Source organism: Dromiciops gliroides, chromosome 1 (assembly GCF_019393635.1).
Source record: "Dromiciops gliroides isolate mDroGli1 chromosome 1, mDroGli1.pri, whole genome shotgun sequence".
Taxonomy (NCBI): domain Eukaryota; kingdom Metazoa; phylum Chordata; class Mammalia; order Microbiotheria; family Microbiotheriidae; genus Dromiciops; species Dromiciops gliroides.
Genome location: NC_057861.1, coordinates 309,770,968 through 309,784,763, shown reverse-complemented (window position 1 = coordinate 309,784,763; position 13,796 = coordinate 309,770,968). Strand labels below are relative to the sequence as shown.

The following is a 13,796-nucleotide window of genomic DNA, read 5'->3' as shown; positions in this document are numbered from 1 at the left end:
ATAAATTTTAACTTATATTTAGATTTACATTGAACTAGAGCAACAAATGCAAAATTATTGAATATCAATTGCTTAAAGCAATCATTTTCATGAATGTTAAGGATAATAGTGAACCACTAATTACATATAGATATTTGTAAACAAAACTGCATATTTTACATTGTGTAGGTTAAGACTTTAAAGATTAAAAAACTGGATACATTATTTTCCAGAAACTAGATTTAAAAGATACCAAGTATACCAGCAAAAGAAACTTCTACAAAAGTTTTCATTTACTGCCACTTCTTAAGCAGTACCACATTGATTGAAATGAACATGATTCTCATTCCTATTTACCAATATTGATTAAGGAATCAGAATGTGGACTCTGCTGCTCCACAGCAGCTACTGCTAAAAACAGTGGCAGGACAGACATTGGCCCAGGTGTGATGAGTATAGTGTAAACTTTGAATTTTCATAAAGTTCTGACTTATTCATATATTGAGTAAAATCACAAACTACAATATATGGTAAATTAAACTTCATCCTCCTCAGCTTTAAAAAAAAAAAGAGTGCCGTAAGTGCTATGTACCCAGTAAAGATAATAAAATGCTAAATATGCTACCTTGAAGACCTTTTGGAAGTTCCATAGATTTTATAATTTGTTCTGTTACATCTGATGCACTAAGTCCTTGTAGCCTCTTCTCCCAGAAAAGCTGAAAGGCAAAAGTACCATTAATAGACACATGCTTAAAACAAAAAGTTAACTCATCCATGCTACTGAATTATGAAATTTAAACAAAATTTATATTTCTTCCCAAGTAATTCCAATTCAGCTTGGCTAGCATTTATTAAGTGCCAGGGCACCGAAGTGCTAGGGACACAAGCTTTATTTGCTCTATATGTCTTCAAATAATGATATGCTTAAAAAAAAGTAAAGTATCACTAAACATTTCAAAACATGAATTTCTAATTTGAAATAGCCCTGCAAATTGAAAATAAAAGTCCTATTTTGTCACTGTTTTCTCCTTGCAGTATGACTAGAGATAACTCGTTATCAAAGTTGTCTCCAGAAAAGATAATTTTGACAGTTTTCATTTCTTCAGATCCAAGTTGCACCAAAGTTTTAAAATTTTACCTAACCAGGGAATAAATAATAGAGACAGTAATTCCTCACTAATCCAGACTTCTTGGGTGCCAACATCAATTTATATTTATGTTTCACTTTAAGGTTTACAAAGTGCTTTCCTCAAAACAACCAAGTGGCATAGGCAGTATATCTTCATCCCATTTTAAAGATGAGGAAATGAAGGCTCAGTGTGGTCAAGTGAATTTACACTCAGTTCAGAGCCAGGATTTGGACCCAAGTCTCCTGACTCCAGGCCCCTAAATATTTTTAGTAAACCACATTTCCTTCCATTGAAATAAGTAAATCTTCCAGAAAACTTAAGTTTATCCATTAAAAATGTGAAAAAGATTTTGTTATTTAAACTATTTTTGATGAGAATATTTCTAAAATGTATTAAATCTCTGTCTTCTTAAAGAAACTAAATAGTTGAAAATTAAACCTCATCTTGATAATTCTAAGTCATCATTATTAATCATCAATTAGCAAATGGTAATGCCCCTAGGACCTATTAAAATATGTAATACTTGTCTGAACTAAGATTTCTATGCCTCCTTTTTCACTGTCAGTTATCACCATATCTACCTCTAGAACACCTACCCCTGGATTTTGTATTTTTAATTAGGAATCAGAAAAAAAATTGCTCAACTAAAATGCTGTGTGAACTCTAATATATTTTATTTTTTAATTAAAGTTTTATTTTTGGAACAAAAAATCAACTTCATAAGTACAAAATGGGAGCAGAAAGCAGTTTATCTAAAAACAACTGAGTGTTTTAGTGGATTACAAGTTCAATTTGCTTAAAGGAAGATAAACTATCAAGAAAGGGAAAGTTAATAATCTCTCTGCCCTGGTCTGATCATATATAGAATATTTTGGTAAATTCTGTGCACCATATTTTAGGAAGGAATCAGGTAAACAGAAGAGTTTCCAGAGAAAAGCAAACAGGATGGTGAAAGCCTCAAAATCATGACATGTTGAAGGAACCAAAGATATTTACCATAGGATAGGAAAAAAAAGTAAGGTGAACATAACAGCTATCTTCAAGTATTTGAAATGCTGTCATATAGAAGGATTGGACTTGATCAAGTTGGCCCCAAGGATAGCACAATTGGTAGAAACTTTAAAGAGGTAAAGTTTGCCTTGATGTAAGGAAAAAGTTAATTAAAAAAGCATTTCATTTGCTAGAGGAAAATATTGCCTTAAAGGCTACCATCTCCCATTTATACATTAAAATTATGCAAAGATTTTTGAAAGACTTGACAGAAATAACCACATTTGATAATTATCTGATATTTAATATCAGATTAGACAAACAAACAGGAAAACCACAAAAATGTTTGCCACTGTCATGGAAGAGATCCAGGACAGAGTACAAGTTGAAGACAAATTCCTTGTAGATGGGGAAATCCCCAGATGATCTTCTTTGCAAATCATATTACACTGATTGCATCAAGCCCAAGAATACCTAAAAGCCTCCTTCTGGATGATACCAATAAATACTCAAAAAAGTGTTTGGCCTCTCCATTCACATAAGAAAAATCAAGTGGATGAAGAATGCCTATTATCCAGACTATAAAGTACTTTTACAAGGACAAAAGCTATTCCAGATAGACAATTAATTGGGTACAGAACTAAGGAGAAGCAGGAGAATAGGTTGGCTACTTTGGGGAAATCACAATTCCTTTAATGGCTCCAAACTTTTCTCTGAAACAAAGTTCTATCCTTTTAATACCAATATTCCACCTATTTTAGATGACTATGAGTCATGAAACAACACAACATTCTCCAAATAATTAAAAATGATGATTACCCAAAGGGCAATACAGTGGTGCATGGTGAGAATTAGTAGGCTTCACCATATCAAAAGGAACTACAAAAGAGAACAGGAATAAAAAGATGTTATTAAAGAAATATATAATTTTTTGTTTGTTTTTGTGAGGCAATTGGGGTTAAGTGACTTCTCCCAAAGTCACACAGCTAGTAAGTGTTAAGTGTCTGAGGTTGGATTTTAACTCAGGTCCTCCTGAATCCAGGGCCAGTGCTCTATCCACTGCACTACCTAGCTACCTCAAAATATATCATATGATATGGTAATTGTGAGGGATAATCAATAGGGAAACTCAGGTATCCTACTTGTATATATGTGATATTAAGAGAAAGGTCCTTAGCAGTGAGTTTAATGGGCATGAACAAGAATCTCACATAATTGGGGAGGAATGGTATGGATAGGTTGCATCTGCATCAATAGAGGGAATGAGATCACAGAGCCATCTCAATATTTGAAAATATAGAAAAACTTCCGTATGGATGCATGCAAGAGTAAAATGATCTGACTTGAAGGTTGTGGGTCTCCAAATATTAAAGGTCTTGAAACAAACAAAAAGATACTCCATATAAGATATTCTATATAGAAGAATCTTGTTGAAGTATATGGAATGGCCTCTGAGGGCCCTTCTAACTCAGAAAATCTGATTCTGTAAAGCAAGTAACTCTCATTTTGGTGGGGAGGGAGGCAAATGGAGTTAAATGATTTGCCCACAATCACACAGCTAGTAAGTGTCAAGTGTATGAGGCTAGATTTGAACTCAGATCCCGCTGACTCCAGGGCCAGTGCTCTCTCCTTTGCGCCACCTAGCTACCCCAAGGAATTCTCAAGGAAGGCTAATTACTTGACTTCTTATTTTGCTAATAAGATGCTTTTCATTTCCCCTGCAATCATTTTCTTTCGACCCCCCCCCTTTTCTCTTGACCACAGAAACAGCTTCCTTTTATCTTCCTCCAATTTCTCCCCCTTTTTAATCAATCCTATATCATGTTATGAGGATACCATGCTGTAACTCTCCAGAAAACTTCAATGTCATTGCCTGGGTTAGCCTGACATTGCAGACCTTTTATAATTTTACTCCAACCTACTTTTCCATTTTTATCTCACAATACTTTCTTTCCCCTTATGCTTTAGTCAAACTATACCATCATTCCAGATAAATCCCTTCCAAGCTTTTACTCATACAGTTCCTGCCATTTCCCATTTCCCATTTATGTCTTTTGAAATGCTTCTAACCCTCTGAATTTCAGTTTAAATGTCACTTCTTCTATGATGCCTTTTCTGATCACTCCAATCTACAACATTCCATAACACTGTGTTTCATCCTTATGGGCACTTTTCATATTCTACTTCAAACCATAGTTATTTATATGTCATATCTTTCCTAGAAACTCTTTAAAGTTAGAGACTCTTTTATAATTTCTGCATAATAAAAGTTTGGTGCTTAATAAAAGTCTGTCATTTAATTAACTTCCCATCTGCCTTTTTAAATGTTAAAATATCCTGTCTCTCACTTCCCCTACACTTATTCTCTCTAGTTCCTCTCATAGAGGTCAAACATGTCCAGGTTATACTTGACCCAGCTCAAACAAACATACTAATTTTCTCCTTTCCTTCTCAACAAATCTTCAATGAACAATTTATAACTACTATCTTCAGTGGAGCAAATTTAATCATTTTGTCATCTGTCTTTTAATAAAATGCTCTAAGGTCTCCAGTGACTCTTCTGAGCCAAATAGCTTTCTCTGATCCTCCTTGACCTGTTGATACCACAATACTTTTGAAAGGTCAGTGCTATTTGAAACTCTCTTCTAATTTAAATTACATAAACTCCACTACCCTAATTCTCCTTACTTCCTCTCCTCTTCCCTGACTCCTTTCTTCCCTCCATCATGGGGATCCCAGGATTCTATTTAATCTTCTTTATCAGTGCTTAGTCTTTCTTCTGTAGTCATTTCCTCAAAATATATTCCAAGGGCTCCAACAATAACAGCAACCACCACTACCACCATAGTAATGACTCTCAGAGGTCATGTCATTCACTTCCCTCATTTTAGAGATGAGAAAGCTACCATCTAGTAAAGAGATTTTTTGCCCAAAGCCACAAAGATTGCAAGTGACAAAACTATGATTTAAACTCAGGTGCTTTGACTTCGCATCCATTGAGTGTTCTTTCCACTGCAGAAATAATTGGTGTTTTTCTCTCAACATACATACACTAACTAAAGGATGTGTGCATGTATTTTAATTTCCTTTCAAAGGAATCTCATTTAAAAACTCTGGCCCATGTGCCAGCGTGGTCAGAGCATGGATTCTATATACTATAATAGCAGTAGTTTCAGCAGCAGTAGTAGGGCTACTGCTACTTAAGCCAACCTGGATATTTCCCTCTTCTAATCTCCTATACTGCTTTAGTACAGCACTTAGATATACATATGCACATAGATATATAGATATATACATATTAAAACAGAGATACACATGTGTGTACATATACATACATACATACATATATTTTCTATTGTTTGTAAGTCTTCCATTCAGAAAATATCAAATATCAATTATGTTCAAAGCAATATGCTTTGTTTGGGATATAAAGAAAAACAAAGTGTGACCATGTATAAGGTATTACTATCTTCTCAAATAAACTATAAGCTCTTCAAGGTCAAAGATGCATTGTAGTGGACACAGTTAACATGTTTAATGTATTTTTTGTTATGACTGGTTAAAAAGCTTCCAATTTTTCTAGACCTGGCAATGGAGCTTATTATTTTACAGATCCAAGCATGAATCACAAGTTAGGGTAATAACAAAGATGCAACCTGAGGGCATAACAAGTTAGAACATGTTGGGAAAATCAGCCTAGATGTAATTTACTTTTTATGTGATTACATCAGGCAAGTTGCTGAAGTTCTCATGAAATCAAACACTGGATGTGCCCTTATATAAGGTTTGTAAGATACATAATACTTAAAACTTCTTTTGAAACATGAAATGGAATGCATAAAACGGACAGTATTTTAATTAACTAAATATTTTCTGGAAGTTTCTTTTTCTAGAAAATGTCTCCAAGTTGACAATTCTAGAAACAGTGTTGTGCTTGCTTTTTTAAAGACCAAATTTTCAGTTGTGAAGTTGTCTTTGAGAATGGGCAAATCTATTGGGATTTACCATATTAATTAAACATAAATAGTAACTATACCAAAATCTGGATACTACCAAATTTAAGTGCAACCTACAAGAGCAAAAGGTCATAGATTTAAAGCCAGAATGGCCCCCAGAGGCTATATAATCCAGTTCCCTCATTTTAGAGATAGGAAAACTGTAGCCCAATGAAACGATTGATTTGCCCAAAGCCATAAAGATTGCAAGTAGTTGAGGCAAGACAATTTCAGGTTCTCTCATTCCACATCCATTGAGTGTTTCTTCCATTGCTCACACATAATTGATGCAACTTTTTCCAGCATACAAACAAAAGCAAGTGCAACCAAGCACATGTGCTCACACTCAAACACACACACACACACACACACACACACACACTCATGTTTATGTATATTTTATTTTCCTTTCAAAGGAATCTCATTCAAGAACTCTGGCCTATGTCCTGACATGGTCTATATTCAAATCCATATGATAAATATTATGGCTGGATTTTTAAAATGAAAGAAAAAAATACCTAGATGACTACTGAGATGTTTACTAGTTCACTGTTAAAACTACACATTAAAATTCCCTAAGTCTGTTGCTCAGATATCAAATTATGACAGATTCAGGAAATCTCTAGAATCTGATTCCAGAAAACTCTTATCTTAAGAACTGCACTGATACTGCTGTCCTCACTTTCTAAAATACAATTGAAAGATCTCTGGGCTTACAGACAGGAGACCTAGGTTTGATCTTCACTATCTGACCATGAGCAAGTCATTTCACTTCTCTGAGCCTCAGTTTCCTCATCTGTAAAATGGAGAAGAAAAAACTTGCCTAGCCAACTTGACAAGGTTGCAGTAGGAGATGTGCTTTGTAAACTTAAAACCTTCTTCAAAACCCTATTCTGATGACTCAGCATGTCAATAAAGTGACCCTAGATTCTTAAACTGCCAGAAGAGCATAAGTTCTGGCAGGTTCTATCATGTTGGAAAAGCTCTGAGGAGAGTCCTACAATTCTGTTTTCTTTCCAAAGGGCCAGCTTAGCCAAGTACCATGAGATTTATAACCAACACACTAGGCACTTGTAATTAGTTCTTTAGCCAAAGCAACAAATGAAACAGAAACATTTTAAATGGCCCACAGTGCTATGCAGCCCCACTTCCCCCGTTTCCATCCCCATCAGTGGCAGAGAAGTGGAAACAGGCAATCACGAGGGTTTTCAGGCCATCAATAAACAATTACATTGGTGATACTCTAAATACAAGATCCTTGTCCAGGGACATATTACTGGAGCAACTGAATCAAATCAACTTTCACATTCTGGCTATAAATGAAACAAGAAGACAAAAAGAAGCTGCAGTGAAATGGAAATCTGGCTGAAAGAAGACAAGAAACAACTAGTTGCTAATGTGGGAGTCATTTCTGAATCAAGTGTCTGGGTGCAGTCAGACCACTAAGTTATTATTACAGATCAAAATCAATACCAAACTAAAAGAAATGGAAATGAAAAGATATTGGTAATTGAGGCAAAAGCAACTTGATCAATTTGAACAAGTTGTGAATATTAAAATTTGGAAATGGATAAAAGAATAGAAATAAAAACAATATCTCCATTTCCTAAAGGCATTGAACCAATGTGAATCACTTGCCACAAAAAAAAAAAAAAAGAAAGAAAGAAAGAAAGAAAAAGAAACCTAGACATATCCTCAGGTAGCAAATACTTGATCTCCTTGCCAAGCAGAGAAGTAATGGGAAGTCAGTAGCAAAGGTGGTTTAGAATAGAAGTTAGTTTTTAAAACTTTATGGAGGAAAATGGAATATTAGTAATGGGATAATGCCTCATAAAACAATGAAAATAAGTGAGGGGAAAAACAAGCTTACAGAAGGTTTAGCACAACACACACATTACCAAATCATTATAAGAGAATTTAAAGATAAAATTGGGAGGATGGTAAACAAATATAAAAATGGAAAAAAGATCTATCAAATTGTCAATAAGTTTTTTTTTTCCATTAATGATAATGGACTTTAATGTCAGTTACCAATTTATTGGAAGACAAATAAAGATTAAAATGCCTTAGATTTAAAAGTATAGAAGATCTCAGACCTCATCTAATCCAACCTCCTCATTTTGTGGATGAGGAAACTAAGACCTAAAGAAATTAAGTGCCTTTCTGAATGTCACACAATTAACAAGTGTCAGAGCAGGGATTTGAACCCAGATTCTCTTACTCCAGATCTAGTGCTCTTCCCACTAATCATACTTCTACCCTGAAGAAAGGCACTAAAAAGGACAAAGATGGAAAGAATAGCTGAACTAATAATGCCTAGCATATACAGAAGAGACCATGCTTGAAGCAACAGAATTTTGAAGGCTTTGAAGGACTAAGTTAAGAATGTGCCAAATGCTTGGGGAAAAAATTTAAATTGAATACTACTAATACCAAAAAAAGTTCAAAAAAGTTCACCAAAAGTGAAAATATCAATAGGTACTGTTCTGTGTATATATTTTCCCAGTCTATAAAATATGAGGTAGCCTGACCTAGACATATATCAAGAACTACCTTGATAAAGATGTAAAAAGGAAACAGATAGGCTTTCTAAAAAAAAAAAAATTGTTAATAGATTACAATCTGCAGCCATATAATACACTGAAAATGGAGAGCATATAAGATCTCACTGTGCTTATTTTTTATTGGCAAAAAAGCCTTCAGTTTTATAAAGAAAAATACTACCTTAAACACTCTTTCCCAGTAAGATATCTCCAACACATATATAAAATTTCTTGAAGGACATAATAGAGAACTTTGTTCAAGTGATCCACTGGTGAAAAAATTCATAAAAAGAATAAATTTAAGCCCTTCCAAGGGTGTTTCCCGTTGTCTTAGTAGATAGGCAATGTGGAATCCATACTAAAGATGAATTCTCTATAAATAGTAAGAGCCTCTAGATGTTGCTTTTTGCAAATAACAAAGTTCAAATTGAATTAAGCTTCAAGAGATTACAGATTTTCCTAAATTAAAACATCACACAAGGATTCAGCCTAACAATCCACACAGGAAAAAACAAATGGACAAAGAATACCTATTGTCCAAGCTAAGATATGCAATCAGATGCACAATCTATAGAGTTGGTCCATTTTGGACAGACATTATGGATGGATAGTAAACTAGGCGCCCAGTATTAAATGGAAGGAACAAAGGAGGCAAAATTGACTTTGTGAAACAGTATAGTGATGTTAATTACTTCAAATGTCTTCCTGAAATAAAAGCCCTTCTTTTTAATATTAATACTTTTCCAGTAAAGCTGTGATGTGGTGTGATATTTTAAGTGACAGAATAGTTATTAAAGAATTAAATTAAAGAATAAAAGAAAGGCACATAGTTAGTGTGACTTGGCTACAATGAAGAGCTGCACAGAAATTGCATAAAGATTTTCACCTGTGAAAAATATGACTAGGAAATAAGGTAAGCCCATAACAAAGTGAGAGTAATGGGGGAAAAAAAACAGAGACACCAGCCAATATTTTATACTGGTATCCTGGCAATAGTAAGAAATATTGAAGAATATCCTCAGTATTTGGGTGGACCACCCTGTGAAGGAATTCTAGGAGGACAGGGAAAAGAGCCTGAAAAAAGATGTTTTTATAGATATTGATTGCATTCAGCCTCTTAAATTTGATTTTATATCCAAGTAGAAGATGATTCTATTATTATTACATGCCCTAAATAGTAAAGTTTACTTCATAGGCAGTCTATCTGAAAAACATTTAAGATTATTTTTAAGACAGTGATGTTGTCTTTATAATTTTGCATTCCATTGTGCACAACCTTTTGCATATAGTAAATATTTAATTAATGTTACAACCAAACTTCCTCTTTGATAAATGTCTTAAAGTATTCTACCTGTGAACAACTATTCACTACTGTTTCACAGATATTGGTTTTAACTCCCCATCTAGATAGGAAAGTGTCCATATGTCTATGTGAGGGACACAATTTTTTTTTAAATAAAAAATAAGACAGCCTCTACCATCAAAGAACTTGTAGCTTTGTAGGGGAGAAAATACATATGAACAAATGACTATTTCTGTATCACCTATAAATACTAATTGTTTTCATTATTTCATCATAGCACCCAGCAGAATGTTCTGCATACAACGGATGCCCATTAATAGCTGATAATTACTACTTACCTCTGTTAGAGGCTGTAATCAATCAAAATGTCAGAGAACTGATCAAGTATCATGCTACCCAGAACTGTAGAACTAGAGTGAGACCTACATTTTCAAACATGGGCACTGTGTTGATTTATTATGTTTGACTGATTATTTGAAGTACAAAGAATGGCTTTATATTCCTGATCCAAATAACTACTTACAGCATTGAGGAACAGGGAGAGGGAAGAGATCAAGTACATAAATTCTTGAAGCTCAAGCAAGAAAAAAGAGGAGATTATAAGGAGTCACCTCTAGGTTAGAGAAATTTTCACAAGGTTTTGTACTAGCAAAGGACCCTGGGCCTCACACTACAGTGGGGGAAATGGGGGAAAGGGAAAAAGAGAGGAGAGGAGAGAGATAAAATCACTATATGATCCTTGCCATATTTGCTGCATCCTAGCCCAACCCTAAGTATCCTTTCTCTCAGGGCCTCTGACACATTCTAGAGACTGTACAATTCCATAGGTTTTCTGGAATTCTCATCCCTACTCCTTCATCGGTACACTTATCCAGTCCATAGGAATAGAAGTATGAAATTCCCACCTACTGTAAGGGAGAAAGATGAGCCTGTCATCCTAAGAAGGAAGTGTCCAATTAGTGTCCAATCCCCCTTGAGGTTAAAGGAAACAAAGTACATGAGAGGGACAGGAGATGAGACCACTGAACAAGTAAAAGATGTGAGAAAGAAGATTTAAGACCATTCAGCAAAAAGACTTTCCATACCCCCAAAGAGGTTCTTATGCTAACTGTAAATTACTGAAAAGAAAATACTACATACCAGCTGGAAGCTGGACCATGAATAGAAGAAGACAGAGTGGTATGGATTACCTCCCTCTGTGTGTTTTCAGAAATTGTCTAACAATATGATACAGTTCACAGGAAACAACAGTTAATCTGAATTTGGGAGCTCACACTGATCCTCCTCCTCAATAAGTTGCAAACCATGTAGTGAATAAAGCTGTACCAGATAATATTATCATAAAGCTTTCAAGTTCTGTGTTTTCTGGGATCAGACACTGCGGAATAGAGGATAACTAGAAATAACATTCTCTTATCAAATACATTGTTATAAAAGTATCAGGTACATTCAAAGGTTGTTTGAGTTCACCTAGTACACTAACTGCCACCATTTATAACATTGTTTCTAGGAAAAATACATTGTAAGCTCCAATATTTGACTTACAAACTTCTAGAACATGACTAATTTTTAAATTACTTAGCTCTCCATATACCAAAATTACCTTTAAGAACTCCTCTACTTCAAAGGGAGCTTTCCGATATGAAGTATATAACGAAAATGAATTTGTGAACAGGTTACTTTAAAAAGGCAGATTCCTATTTAGACAGTATTCACATGATCAGAGGGGTTTATCATAAAATGAACTAGTCAGGAGTACACATATACACATATTGTGTGTATACACATAGGTGTACACACACATAAGTATATTTATTAAATCCCTCTATGGGCTAAGCAGGTTCTTAGGGACAAAGATTTTTTTAAAAAATCATCTGCTCTCAGGGTGGTTACATTTTACTTGGTGTGCTTACTGTGTACAAAAATAAGATTTTCAGTGGTGACAGACTTGGCTCTTCTCAGCAGTACAATGATCCAAAACAATTTCAAAGAACTCATGATGCAAAATGTTCTCAACATCCAGAAAAAAGAACTGTGGATTATGAATGCAGATTAAACCATACTGTTTCTACTTTGGGGCCATTTTTTTCCTTCTTTTTTAAGTTTTTCCCTTGTGGTCTGATTCTTCTTTCACAATATGACTAATGCAGAAATATGTTTAAGGTGATTGTACATATAAAAAGTAAAAAACAAGAGAGAAATAAGATTTCTAAGAAATAAATTGAGGTGGGAAAGAACACTGACAAATAAGAGGATAGTAACCCCAGAAAGAAAAGGTGGCATTTGAACTGAGACTTGAAGGATGACAAGGATTCTCAAAAGGAAAGATGAAGAAAGAGTGTATCCCAGGTATGGAGCATGGCTTTTGCCAATACATGGAGGCAGAAGGTGTCTATTGAGACTTCTGAATTAATGAGCAGCTTAGGGTAGTGAAAAGAGCACTGGATATAGAGTCAGAAGACTTGAGGTTGAGCACCAATTCTACCACTTATGATGTGAGCTTCCTCACCTACCTAAAATTAGAGGGCTGAATTAGATTACCTCTAAGGCCACTCTTCTATGTTGAAATTCATGATCCTATGAATCTTGCAATCTTTAGTCACTAGTAAAATCTAATTTTACCATTTTCACTACAAAAATATATTTTGAATGGATCTGGATGGACTTTGCATACCAAACAATTCAATAAAATTATTTTAAAACAAATAAAAACATGATAAAAAGCACACTATACACAAGATGCAATTCTAAGTATAGGGCTACATAAGTGGAAATAAAGAATTTTAGATTTGAAAAGGACCTGAGAAGCCAGCTAGTATAATCCATAGCCAATCATGAATCCCTTCTATTAGATTTTACATATGTAGTATTTAGCCTTTCCTAGAAGATCTCCAGAAACAGAAAATTCAATATCAAGATAGAAGATTCCAATCTTGGAAAGTTCTAATTATTTCATTTAAGTTGAACCCAAATTTGATTCCTCCTAATTTCCACTCAAAGGCCCTTCTACCCTCCAAGGCAAAATGGAACAAAATTAATATCTCTTCTATATAAGGACCTGTGGGGGGAGAAATATCCTAACCCTTTCTCCCCATAAAAGTTAAGCTAGTGTTTTTGTTTTGTTTTGTTTCTGAAAAGGAATTGAAACCATCACTGAGACTTGATTGGCTCAGGATGCTAAAGGCTCAGGATGTTGACAACACTTCCTGGCTGCCTGAGTATAGAACAATGATGAGGAGCTCCAGGTATTCTCTTAGATGCTTGGTAGAGCATGATGGGGAACATAGATATGGGGATTTCCCTCAGTTGAATCAAGTCATTGGGGTCTTCTGTACATAACCTTCTTAAATAACCTTATGGCTAAATAAATCTCCTTTTATTAACTGTTAAATAACCTAAAAGTATCTCATGTTGTTCCAATATTAAACCTAAGCTACCTGAGTGAGGCATAACCCAAAATAAGATCTTTCAGTTATTTGAAGACTTCTATCATACGCCTTCCCCTCCCCCCTCCAAAACAAACAAACAAACAAACAAAAACAAACCAAGAATGACAACTTCTGTTCTTTGGATTAAATATCCTAAATTCCTTCAACCAGTACTCATCAAAAGATGGTTTCCAATCTTTACCATCCTGTCTACCTTCTTCTGTTTACTCTCCAGTATATCACTGTCCCTTCTAAAATACAGCACCTAGGCTTACACACAATACTCTGACCAAGACAGAGTAAAATATAACTATCATTAACAATTCTCAGGGACAGCTAGGTGGCACAGTATAAAGACAACTGGATTCAGAAAGACCAGAGTTCTGATAAACCCTAAGACCCAAGCTTTTGGGATAAGAAATCACTAT

General features: G+C 34.7%; 1 protein-coding gene across 1 annotated transcript in view; it reads right to left on the bottom strand.

Annotated features, from left to right (window-relative positions):
* The window catches only part of MBD2 (methyl-CpG binding domain protein 2), a 75,774-nt gene that overhangs the window by 20,035 nt on the left and 41,943 nt on the right, over positions 1 to 13,796 (bottom strand). The window contains exon 4 of the mRNA XM_043979385.1: positions 605 to 695. Coding sequence (XP_043835320.1) covers positions 605 to 695 — 91 coding nt within the window. The remainder of the gene's footprint in view (positions 1 to 604; positions 696 to 13,796) is intronic.